This window comes from Xiphias gladius, chromosome 19 (genome assembly GCF_016859285.1).
Source record: "Xiphias gladius isolate SHS-SW01 ecotype Sanya breed wild chromosome 19, ASM1685928v1, whole genome shotgun sequence".
NCBI classification, from domain to species: Eukaryota; Metazoa; Chordata; class Actinopteri; order Istiophoriformes; family Xiphiidae; genus Xiphias; species Xiphias gladius.
Genome location: NC_053418.1, coordinates 11,678,501 through 11,691,845, shown reverse-complemented (window position 1 = coordinate 11,691,845; position 13,345 = coordinate 11,678,501). Strand labels below are relative to the sequence as shown.

Genomic DNA, 13,345 nt, shown 5'->3' with positions numbered 1-13,345 from the left:
TATACCCGGTATTGAGTCCAACAGTGACCCAATCACCAAGCTCATATGTCAGTCAAACCCATTTTGTGCGACCCTTATTGGTTTCTGTTACTTTATTTTCTTGCTGTGTCCGTCTATTTCTTATACTGCTGCAAAGCCTTAATGCAGGAGTCATCAAAGGTTTAATCTGACCTTATCTTCTCTTTACAGTATGTATCACTGTGACTGAGTGAGTGTTTGTCTGAATTAACAAGTAAGTGATTATTGGAATCATTTTGTCGGACTGACAGATGTCTCTTTCTTCCCAGTTTTCACTGTTCTGGTGACGTCTATAATTACTGACAGATGTTAGCGAAGTCAGAGCTCCCCACTGGATCCCTCCACCTTTTCACACACGTGCACACACACAAACGCACACGCACGCACGCACGCAATCACACACACACACACACACACACACACACACACACACACACACACACACACACACACACACACACACACACACACACACACACACACACACACAAGCACATTGAGACACACAGACACAGACACACAAAAAGCTAGACCATTGCTTTTCAAACCTCCCACACAGATACTACAACTCTCCACACTCACACATACACGAGTGTGAGGATATGCAAGTACACACGCACAAAATCACGCACACACACATGCAGAGGGATTCAGTTACATGGACCTCAGCCACAATCTGGACAGACATCGGGCCCACCACTAAACAGACTAAAAGAGGGAGGGAAAGGGCTGGATGGATTTAACAAAACACACACTCCTCCTCATACACACACACACTTTCAGTTTGATGAATGAAATCAATAAAACTACAGTCTGCAGAAATCTGGAGCCAATGAGGACTGGAACAGGACTATTAGTGAGAGAGAGGCCCCACACAACTGAACTCCCTCTCACATACACACACTCAAACAAACACACATCCAAACAAACACGCTCACTACCGGGAATACCTGTAGAGAAAAGGCTCTGAGCGCTGGGATGGGGATGAGGGCTGCCATGAAGAATGCTGTGACGTTACTGATGGAGGTGAGAGCCACGCTGGCCCCCGTCCTCTTCAGACACTCACCCGTACGGTCCTGACAGAGACAGAGAGGGAAGCAGATGAAAGGAAAACCAATGAAACTAAACACTCTTTTGATCAGATTTTAGCCATAGGCAAACGTGTAATACTTGAGATAATGTACAATTATAAGAATAATGATATGACTGACAGTGATTGCAATGTTTCTTGACGCCCTGAAGGACTTAGATAATCCACCTGGGCCTGTCTACTTTGTTCTTAAGTGTGGAGGAAAAACGAGAAAAGAAGAAAATGACCTGCTGCCTATCAAAACAAATCAATTTTTAGTGAAACCGTTGCTGCTGAACAACTTGTTTTTACTGTTTCTTATAGTAAATACACACACAGAGAGGAGCAATAAGTATGCACACAACCCTGGCGGCAACTGTATGAAGATTTGAGGACGTGCAGGACCACACAGGGAGTGTTTGCAGGCGTGTGCATCTTTGTGTGTTTGTCAGACAGGAGAGATCAGGTTCAGCTCTGTTTAGTTTTCATCTCAGCCACACAAAGGAAGCTGGGGGATGAGGGAGGCATAGAGACAAGGGTTAGAAGGGAAGGGAAGCAGGGGAAACAAAAACAAGCAAATACATGCCTGTGTTTTCCCCGTCTGGAGATGAAAAGTTATCCCGCTCCACACACGCACGCACGCACACACACACACACACACACACACACACACACACACACACACACGCACACACACACGCACACACACACACACACGCATACACGCAGACACACAGACACACAGACAAACAAACACACGCTCATGTGAGGTTGCAGAAATTTAAACTTTATTTAAGTTTGTTTTTCTTGTTGTTGCATTTAATTCTGTATGTGCCTTCATATGCTTTTGAGGAAAATCTTCTTGCTACTGTAATAATATACACTTTGAGTCACTGTGCACACACAAAATACTTTTATTATATTTTATTGTCTTAAACTTTTATTTTATTAAACTACATTATACATATCTGACAAGTATTCAGAACCACTCATGGGCATTTATTTAGGCCAGCGGCTTAATATTCATCCAACTGTTTGATGCGGACTGAAAAAATTCTGAAAGTCTGGCTGTTAGGTGAGATAATACATATAACTGTATAATCAACTACTGACAAAAAATCCACAACAATAGCTTTGAAGACAAACATAAAATATGACATTTAACGCAAAACCAGAATCTATTATCTAATACAGACAGTAATCGTTGTCGTTCTGTTTTCAAAAAAGGAACACATTTAATGTGGAGATTAGATAAGCTGGCTGTGTGTGTGGCACATGGGCTGTTTGATGCTACATCACAGGCACAGACAAGCTTTCACACATTCCTCTATAGAGGAGATAAGATAGCAGAGGGGCAGGAACAGGGTGAGTAAGAATGGGCGAGTGTGAGTGTTTGCCTCACCTCGAATGGGATCCTCTTGTTCTGTCCGGTCTCACTGAAGGCATGAGCGAGGAGGAAGACATCATCTACTCCCACACCCAGAGCCAAGAAGGGTAGCACCTGTAGCACACACACAAACTTCATGAGCTTCGTAAGCCACAGTGAATAACACAGTCAGTGCAACCATTTTACTTTTTGCTTTTTCGGGGGTAGACATTACAAGTGCAGAGCCGCTAAAACCATAAATCACCATTGACAATATTTCCGATCCTGTATAATCAAGGGGCATCAGTGATAAACATATTGTATCATTGCATTAATCATTACACCATATTAATATGCTTATGATATGGTGGCCTTTAGGGTTGGGTATCAAACCTAAATACTTTTTTTTGTACTGAAAGTGTGTCCAAACACTGAGTATCAAAAACTGGCATTGAATGTCCAGTAGGATTCATAATCTTGTTTACTTGCTACTTATCAGACAGTTTCTGATTTAAATAAAAGTTCTGCCATTTTTACGCAATGTAAAAAAAAACTGTTTGTGTTTAGACATCATTTAAGATTTGAGAATTTCTTTTGTTAAATCAATGTTTATGTTTTTTAAAGTAAGGTATCGAAAAAAGTACAAGGTTTGGTATCGAAACCAGCTTATAATATACAGCAGATTCTAGTCCAATCTTATGATTTTATAACCCCAACATAAAGCCCATTTTAGTGTCTTTTTTGAGAGTGAATCGGTAGGTCTTGACATTTACAAGCCGACAGACCAGAGTGTCTGTCCAGTGGCATGCGTGTGAGTCACCTGTGTGGTGGCAGCGTTGAAGGAGATGCCCAGGAGAGAGCAGAGGCCCAGGCCAGCTGCCACAGACAGTGTCACCAGCAGGACTCCCGCCAGCCCTACAGCTCCCTGAGACTTGGCACAGTCCCACCGCAGCATGGTCAGACACGCATAGGCCAGCTGGACATGAACAGCAAACAAACAATTCATTTTTTGATCAACACGTTGCGTGTGTAAGTCAATCATTAAACATCTTCCCTCCTCTTTTAACTGATGACTATATCCTGTTTTTGACTTCTTCAATCCAGGCCTTGACCCTGGTTGCTCAAAGCTGTTCACAAAATGCATTTCTCAAATATGATGCAAAATTTTAAAACGACTCAACTCCAAAAACATTTTTTCCCTTTTTATGGCTCTGTTCTCACCATCAGCAGGTATCCACTAGCAACACGGATGACGCTGACGTCAGAGAAAGACTTGAGAATATCTTCCAGAGTGGTGGTGGTGAAAGTCAAGACCTTTTGAGACGAATTTGCTGCCACACTCTGCAGCACCGCCTAGAAAGAGAAAGAGACAAACAGAAACTAGTAGATAGAGGAAAAGAGAGGGAAAGTATCTGATGATCTAAGTTCAAGTTCAGGTTTAATGACTACTCAGCCATGACTCCCTGTTTTAAATCGTCGGATATTGTGTTTATTTATTTATAATGAGATGCTGCTTTTTCACTGCAGGTCTCTACACAATAAAGTCTAATAAAATTTATTCCTCCCCACAACATTCTTCCCTTAATATAACAGCGCAAAATAAGCACCAATTCTCCATGAATAAACTCACCCTTGCACACTGTCTGATTTTCGGGAAGAACACGTATGCAATTAATCTGCTTGTGTTAATCTGTTGTAGGAGGAGAATCTGTGCAGTACAATGATTCATCATCTCCCCCTCTCACTATGTCAGGGCAGACAGATGGCTTCAACATTGAACTGCAGTTACTGCTCAGCAGGGAGCAATGCTGTCTGACACACGTTAGGAAACACGCACTAGATCTCACACACACACACACACACACACACACACACACACACACACACACACACACACACACACACACACACTCCCACCCACGTGTGAACTCGCACATGTGTCAATTGCATGCCGATATGCATACACATACTATTCTTGCAGACACGCCTAATCGTGCATAAAGAACACCAAAAACACACACACACAATCACAAACAAACACACACACACACACACACACACACACACACACACACACACACACACACACACACACACAGGAACACAATTTGGCATCTTTTCCCTCTTTTATAAACTCCACTGATAAAAACACTGTATCAAATAAATGATCACACCTCTTTTCTATCAGTGATTCCTGGGCCCCAAGATGAATGGTGCACGCACATGCACTTGTATACACACACACACACACACACACACACACACACACACCCACCCACCCACCCACACACACACACACACACACACACACACACACACACACCCACCCACCCACACAAGGTCACACCATGTAGAACAGAGGTTGGGGCCCCCAAAACAAAGACCAGATGATGTCACACATGAGCCACCAATGGGGCCACAGCTGGGAAAGCAATTGTGTGTGAACTTTTGAGTGTGTTTGCATATGTGTCTGCGCGTGAATACGTGAAAGAGAGAGCGAGAGAGAACGAGATAGAAAGAGAGATATCCAGCACTCCCCTAATGTATTCCAGACATGCTCTCCCTGTTGCTCTATGGCTCGTCTCTACTGAGCAGTGAGATGGAAGCTTTAGCCTTTTACCACACACCAACAGTGGTTGTAGTATCTATCAGGGGCCCGGGCTTTAGATGGGGCCTTTCCATGTTCACCTGTATCCGGCCAGTGATTTACAGTGTGGTTGTAGAGGATTTAGGGTAGATTTCTCTCCCCTTTTCTCTTTCCTTGCCCTCTTTTCTGGATCTCTCTTTCTCCCTCTCTCATTTCAGAGTGCTTTGGCCCTTACCTCAGAGTATCTCCTCTGCCAGGCTTCCAGGATAGCTGCAGCCTTTTCTTCATTCCAGTTGATGTGGGAAACATCCTCGTAGCCCCGAAAGTGCTCAAACATCTGCTTGGGAGTCATCAGCTGGAACATGGTCTGTAAGGCCTGGGCACTGGAAAGAAGGGAAGGAGGGAGGGTGGCAGAGTGAGAGGGACGAAAGGATGGAAAGAATGGAAGAGGCAGAACAAAAAGGAAGAGGTCAATGAGGTGCAAGCCTTCACTGACAACATCAAGTTTACACGGAGAGATCAAAAAGGAAATGAGCTGGCTTCCTGGATTGTGCAAAGAACATCAACGAGGGTGGTAACTTGGTTTCTGAAATCCCAGACAAACCAATTAGTATTTTTGTTTGATTCCCATCACCAGCTAGTATGAAAAGCTTTGGGTTATTAGAACTCAGTCCTTAGACAAGAAGTGCAGGCTTTGAACACCTGTGGCTACCCAGATTGGTTATTTTTCAAAATAACAAGGTCCATCAGGAACACCAAACAAACAGGGAGTTGAGAGAAGCAGAGAAGATGGAATAATCCCAGAAATCCATCAACTAAAAAGGCTAGAAACTCAAAATCTACTTAATTTCTTATCCAGAGGTCTCAGAACACAGATGGTGCTAATTTAACCAGTAAAGGAAGAGGGGGGGGGGGGTAACAAATACATTAAAAACAGAACCTGGAGCACATTGTATAACAGTTATCATAAACAATGGTGTGTTAAGCACATCTGCTACTTAAGCATAATATTGTTCCATCTGATTTGACTGTTGAGCCAAGAATAAAGATGCCCACAGCCACAAGACATGCTTCATTTGCCACTGAACGGCACAAATATCTACCTGTTCAGGAGTCTCAAATATTCATACTTGGCCTACAAATAACCATTGTTTTTACCTCAAGAAATCAGTGGATTATTTTCTGATTACCTGATTAATTGTTTAGTCAATAAACTGAAAAAACAGACTCCAAAAACTAAACCAATATATGCCAGCTCATAGTGCAGCTAGACATGTGGAGACTGCATTTCCCTACTCATTGACATGCTATTACAATCATTATCATCAACAGTAAAATCAAAAATGCAATCACTCTACCCGTCACACATTTTTATTTGTTCAAAACAAACTGCCCCCACTCTAAACCCACCACCCACTCTACTCTACACTCTCTCCGTCTTCTGCACATCTGATCATTTACTTAGCAGGTAAGCTGATCTAGCATTGCTGCTAATGATCTTAGCACTGATTTGGGATGGCAATGGAAGATATCCATAGAAATATACAGTACTAGACAGCAGTGACCTTGTTTCTGCCCAGTGTGCTCCTCAGGGATGGTGTCAGTCCTGAGCCAACAAGCCTTAAAAAATATTCACTCACATCTTGCTTTTATTTCAGTACACACAAGGAAATAAAATGGCACAAAATATTAATATTTGAAACAGCAATTATTATTTTGGACAAGGGCGCAACTTAAGAACAGTAGTCAAGTCGGCATATGTATTTTCAAAATCATCCAATTTTCTGAACCAAAGGAGCGGACATTAGCTAGTCCCTTTTTTTTTATGAATGTGATCTCTGTAATATGGTGATAATCAAGTTAATGGTGGCAGTTAGTAAACAAGATGTAGAAATTTAGTGCCAGCAGTAACAGCCCAGTGGAGAGAGCAGCTAAACCACACACACACACACACACGCGCGCGCGCCGAGGCAGGCAGGCACGCAGAGACACCCTAATGACCCAATCTTGCCAGGAAAAAACACAACCACAAAACAAACAACGCACCCCACTGTACTCTGTGACCAGTATGTGTGTGAATGTATGTGTGCTGGTTTGCCTTTGTGTGTACATGAATGTGCATGCACCATCCAAACTGCAATTTAACATTTAAATAAGTGGCCCATTAGCAAAATGTTGGATAATTTGAGTAGCTTTCCCCTGTTAAAGGAAGTTTCTTATTGCTAAACAAATTGTGTATATTTTATGTTTTATATTTACAGAAAAATCATGTGTAATACAGTAATTGTGTAATGTGTTCTGTTGTGGAGGGCATACGGCTTATTGCACACATAAAACTGCATATATGTCCATAGGTATAACACATAATCTATAAGCTTTGTCTTGGTGCTTGTGCTGGAACTGAGATCATGTACCTCAAATCACTGTGTATTTGGACAAACTAGCCAGGCAATAGATCACTTTGTGCACATGTGAGTGTGTGTATGAGTGGGCAGTGTCCAAGCAGAGCAGCCGGAGCTGAGCAGGAACAGCTGTAGCTCTAAGATTTCATTGGAATCTGCTAATGACTGCAAGATTTACAGCACACGGCGCACACGCGCGCATGCATGTGCCGTTTCGCAGCGCATAAAAGAACAAAAAACACACACTCTTTCCAGAATAAGTGCTGTAGTGATCACAGCAGTGTTTATGAGGGTGTGTATGTGCAAGTGTGGGTATGTTACCTGAGCAGGGGTCCACTGCCGTTCTTGGTGGTCCCTCCTACAATCAGTTCCTCCTGCCAGTGCATGTACTTCCTGGACAGACCATGGCAGCCGCCTCTCAGGGCCCGTGCCACATCGAATGGCTGGTGCAATAAAAGCAACATGCAGGAAAATAACTGTCAGCAGCTACAGACGTTCTGTTTTATCAAAACATATAAATTTTTCATGTATACACAGACATTCCAAGCCAAAACTTGAGCCTACTGTACATGTGTGCCTACCTTAGTTGAGTTCTTATTGGGCGCAGTGAGGGGGCAGTCGGGGTCAGCAGGGTTCAGACAGGGTCTATCCATGTAGCCGTGTCCAACGTCTGCCTTTTCCAACATGTCCTCAAAGGCTTCTACGGGGAATTTTGCCCTTCGCAAGTCCTCAAGGAACTCCTTAGGGTCAAAGTTGGTCCACTGCAGAGGGTTTTTACCTCTATAAAGTTAAAAGTAAATAAGAATATAATTCCACCATGACTTCAACTGTGTTTAATCTATTGCAAGGATAAGTTTATTTGCACTTTTAGTAAAATATCTTTCCTACTGGTAACAGCAAGATCGTACTCGCCAATTTAAATTAACCCAACTTTTTTGGAGGAGAAAATCAAAGTGAACTGATAGATTATTGCTCAAGCTGTCCATCATAAACATCTATCATAGATTACAGACTGACTACCTGATTCAACTTTAACCTACCATACGAACCATGTATTATTACCAAACATTTTGGCTCTGCTCACTTTTGGTTTTACCTCAAAATAAAGTGGTGTGGGTAATCTGTTTTACTGATGTCTTATTTAAATCCTGTCTGATTGAGTGCATGTGTTTCTTGCCCAGTTGAACTTTGTTGTAGCAATACCGAAGGGTCTCCAGATCTCAGCAATAGCGTTAATGAGTATAGTTATCATAACCAACGGAAATGATGTCCAAAACCGTGAAAAAGAACTGGAAGAAAAGATGCAAGAACCTCCACATCGAATCTAATCAACTGTTTTATCTGCAGTACAGTATGTGTTATGTTTGGTGGTTTCTTTGTTCATAGGCAAGCAGAATTGCTCGGCTGATTAGATTCTATAAAATAGTGTTGGTGCAGGACACTTGTTTAATTAGACACTCCAGTTGATGACAGAATTGTAAAGGGAGACAGACAGTGAGAGGACATAACCCACAACCCCCACTTACCTCCAAATTTGATCTCAACAAAAAGTCAAATTTTTGAGAGCACAAAATGATCTCTTTCTTGCTAGGTGACAAAAAGCAATAAATGGGGACCATTTCCCATCATGCAATGGCACATTGTTAAATTCCTGGTCCAAACCAGTCCTTGTCCTTCTATGCTCTCTCTGCCTCACACATTCCAATCTCTCTTTCTCTGAATCACTCTCTCTCTCTGTCATTCAGACTACATTGTATGTGCTTAACCAGGCTTGGGTTATTATTCCCAGCCTCCCAACCAGAACATAGTAAAAACCTTATTTACCATCTGAGACCAATGGGCGACACACACATAAACGCATTCACGTACTCTGATGACAGTGGCTCAAGCTGATACACTTTCACACATCGACAAAACACACACATATGCCCTGATGGCAATGGCACACACTATGTGCGTGCACACACACATGCAGAGGTAAGGGTCTGCTGAATATTACTGTAGCAGCAGGCCATTAGCAACAGAAGGGCCAGACAATGGTGTGAGGCCCAGGGCTGCAGAGAAACTATCGCCAGCGATACGCATGCCAGCAACCACTACAATAGAGCCTTCAGAGGGGACGAGTTCAGGACACACACACATGCACACACACTCTTGTTCTTCTGTGGTGTCTCTTTGGATGGGTTGAGCGTGTTTGGGCAGCCACTACTAAAGGGGTAAAAACAAGATCTAGAGATCCAGATCTCCTCCTCCTTGCTCTCTCTGTCTTGAAAACAGTCTGAACATACTGATACTGTCACCATATACACTCATTTCATAACTAGCACTCATGAGCTAAGAGTACAAGATCTTATTGTCCCAAAACATCATTTTAATCAGTTTGCCAACAGGCCTCATGGTGATGAAAGCCCTACATGTGCCGAACTAGGATTTTTCTTAAAAAGCATTTGATCATTTGACTTGAAAATGCTTGAAAGAGATTGGTCAATCTAATAATATGCTGTGTTGGCATATTGCGATTGTGCCGAAACTTCTTAAAATACCGATTCTGTCTGGTAAAAAAGGAGTTTTGTATACTTACGGGAGATAGACCGTTCCAGACTGAAGCTTGGCTCCCTCCCAGAAACAGTCCAAAGGGGTGATGATGAGGCAGGGATGTAGCTTTTCTATGATCTAATTAGATAAACACACACATACACACACACACACACACACACACACGCACACACAACCACGCACACACACATTGACAGCAGGAAAAAAAGCAGTGGAGACCAAAAGTAGTGATTATATTGGTGATGTTTCAATACTCCAGAAAGTAAAAGTCCTAATAAAAATGACTTCATAAAGTCATACTAAACCTTTTGCATCTTACCTGATCCATAAAATGAGTTTCTGTGACTAGTTCTCCTGATTTGTAGCATAAATTTTCTAATTTCCATTGTCTGAAAAGGAGAACAAGAGTTTCTGTTTAGTTTTTGTCATGCCTATATAAGACCCAGCGCCACTCGGGCTAGACTGATTAGAGAATGATTGAAAAAAAACAGTAATAACTCTTTTGTCATCATGAGGTACTACTAGCCAAAAAACACAACTGAATACAGATATACAGGAATGTTTTATTTCTGTATATACTGCATACATGGACATAGATGAGATGGACAAAATATTAACCACAGCTGATCATATAGTGGAATGTAATGCAATACAGATCAGAAACTACAAACTGGAAGATTTGTCTCATTGACACAATGCCAATAGAAAGTCAAACTGACTTGACTTGAAATGTCCAGAACTGCAAAATATGATGCCTAAATACAAAAAGACAAGATTCAAAACCATGTCACCTGTTATAAAGGTAAACATGAACTTTGCTGGCTTGGATAGCTGACTCCAGGTGCTGCAGGAGTGCCTCCACCGTCAGTACGTTGGCTCCCTCCTCCCGCGGCGTCTGGATCATCAGCTGAGGGTTAAACATGGCCTCCTCGCCTATCTTCTGTCGCGTGTACTTCAGTTCCTGGTTCACACGCCCACCAACTGAACAAAGAAGAGTGAATGTGTTTAAGCTTACATATTTGAACCCTCGTTGCAAATATCCAAAACACACTCTTATTGTACATAGATGCATTTGTATTGGATCAATTCGATTATTATTTAGTACGTTTAAGGCTCATCATTTTCAGCTTTTAAACGTTTTTTTCTTCTTTTCTTTTTTAAAAAAGGAGGCATAAACAGATTTTAACAAAGATTCCATGTCCCAGTGCTCCCAAAAGTTATTTTTCCACTGCAAGAAGACGCTGATTGCCACAATTTGCAGTAAATAAATTACTCTTTCAACAGTTAAGACAATCTTTATTTTTTATCACTAATCTGTTACTAAAGAGAAAATTGGGGAGAACTTGCCCCAAAGTCCCTCTAAGGATTTAAGTAAAATCAAGAAATGATTACGCTACTTTAAAAACTTAATTCAGTTTAGTTTATTTGACACAATGAGAGACAGAACCCAGGGTCACACATGTTAACTTATTTCCATTGTGGACCGTGATGTAAAGACAGCATTGACGCAGGAGTGTACAGAAAGGTGTATTGTAAATAAATGCAAATATTAAAATTTCTAACCTAAATTTTTCAATACAGTTTGTTCATTACTAACTGAAAATAATGAGCCCTAAACACAGCATATTGAAGGAGCAAATATTCTTTAAAAACCGACAGAAGGTGAGACAGCCTGAACACAGCTGTACCACTCACACTCACACTCTCACACACACACACACACACACAGACACACACACACACACACACACACACACACACACACACACACACACACACACACACACACACACAAGCAGCATCATGTGCTAAAACATCTGTGACTCCAGACGTGATCCTCTGTTCTTTCTGCAAAGCAAACCAAAGACAGCTCAGCCAGGCCACGACATTATCAGACTTGTATCTTGCACAAAAGCACTTTGTTTACAGTGAGCTTGTACCAGAGCAATGCCTAACATCCTAACTCCTTTGAATCTAGAAGAGTAACATCACTCCAACAAATCCACATTTTACAAAAACAGCTCAATGTTTCTACTCAAATTTGCTAACAAGTCAGCAGCGCCAGACCACATTGACTGCATATGTGTGACAGCGTGAGTGTGTGTGTGTGTGTGTGTGTGTGTTTGATAAAGAGAGAGAGGCTCTCTTCCAGGCTTTGCTCCCAGTATCGTGGTGGGACTAAGCCCTGTGCGTGCGCTCTAAGCTCTCAGCTAGCCTGAGCTACAAAAGCAGCCTTTCAGACCCTTTAGCTGCCCTGCTCCACCCCAGTACATCCACGGCAAGTCTGGCAAAGTCTCTCTCACAAACACACACACACAAACAAACGAAGGCAAATGCAGTCATGCAAGCACGGGCAAAGTCTCAAATTTTCAGTCAAACAAATAACAAAAAAGTGGCCCACAAATTTTAAAGCTATATAAAATTAAGTTTTTTTTTTTTTTTTTTTTTTAATGTTTCAGACTCAATTCAGCCTGAGATTTGTGCGTGTGCCGGCATGTGCATCCTTCAGTTCAGTGCATCTGTGTCTGATTTACAAGCAGAGGATTTGACTCCTCTCATCATCAGTGACTGAGCACTCAGTGAAAGCTCGGGCAATTTATAGTCATTGTCTTTCACTTGATCACGCACACACACACACACACACACACACACACACACACACACACACGTATGCACACACACACACAACATGAAAAATGCCCAATGAGAGAGCTAACTGTGTGAAAAATCTGTACAATTTTATTATGCCTTAATCCAATTTAACAATTCCATTCGATTCATGCAACAGCAGGCATAGATTGAATATTTTCAGCCCTTTGTAATGGCATTAAAATTGAACATAAGCATGCCTGTTCTGCTGGGCTGGACCACCCAGTCAGACCAATAGAACGGGGAGGGAGGGGGCCATGTCTTGGGGCATTAGGAAAACACACTTGATTTCTTTTTTTCTGGACCCAAACAGCATTCCCATCTGATCCTGTCTGAAGGCATGTTTATAATACTCATCATTAATAGCAGGCCTATGCTAACTGGAGCGACATGCTTTCCACTGCTAGGCCAGCTACACAGCTATGTTACACCGACCCTCCCTTCAAAAGAGCACGTATGGACCTGATTTAGATCCGACGCACGTTGACAGTGCACTAACAAGTCGACTTGTCTGGTACACTCAAGGCTCAAAGGCAAAGCTGGCCCGAGGTTTAGCTTAACTGAAATGCCAAGGGGAAAAATGGGAACACAGGTATAGCGAAAGACATGCATCCATTTTCAGTAAGTTTCTACATGTGTGCGGAGATGAACACATGTAGAGGAAAATTCTTTTCTTCTCCTACTACTCTTTCCACTTT

General features: G+C 42.1%; 1 protein-coding gene across 2 annotated transcripts in view; it reads right to left on the bottom strand.

Annotated features, from left to right (window-relative positions):
* ptch1 (patched 1) overlaps positions 1–13,345 on the bottom strand; it is a 53,564-nt gene that overhangs the window by 22,222 nt on the left and 17,997 nt on the right. For both annotated transcript variants that reach the window (XM_040156314.1, XM_040156313.1), the window contains exons 3-12: positions 10,790–10,979; positions 10,318–10,387; positions 10,024–10,115; positions 8,024–8,222; positions 7,764–7,885; positions 5,276–5,423; positions 3,675–3,806; positions 3,274–3,429; positions 2,490–2,588; positions 969–1,094 (exon numbers count right to left, since the gene is read on the bottom strand). In XM_040156314.1, the coding sequence (XP_040012248.1) occupies positions 969–1,094; positions 2,490–2,588; positions 3,274–3,429; positions 3,675–3,806; positions 5,276–5,423; positions 7,764–7,885; positions 8,024–8,222; positions 10,024–10,115; positions 10,318–10,387; positions 10,790–10,979 (1,334 nt within the window). The remainder of the gene's footprint in view (positions 1–968; positions 1,095–2,489; positions 2,589–3,273; positions 3,430–3,674; positions 3,807–5,275; positions 5,424–7,763; positions 7,886–8,023; positions 8,223–10,023; positions 10,116–10,317; positions 10,388–10,789; positions 10,980–13,345) is intronic.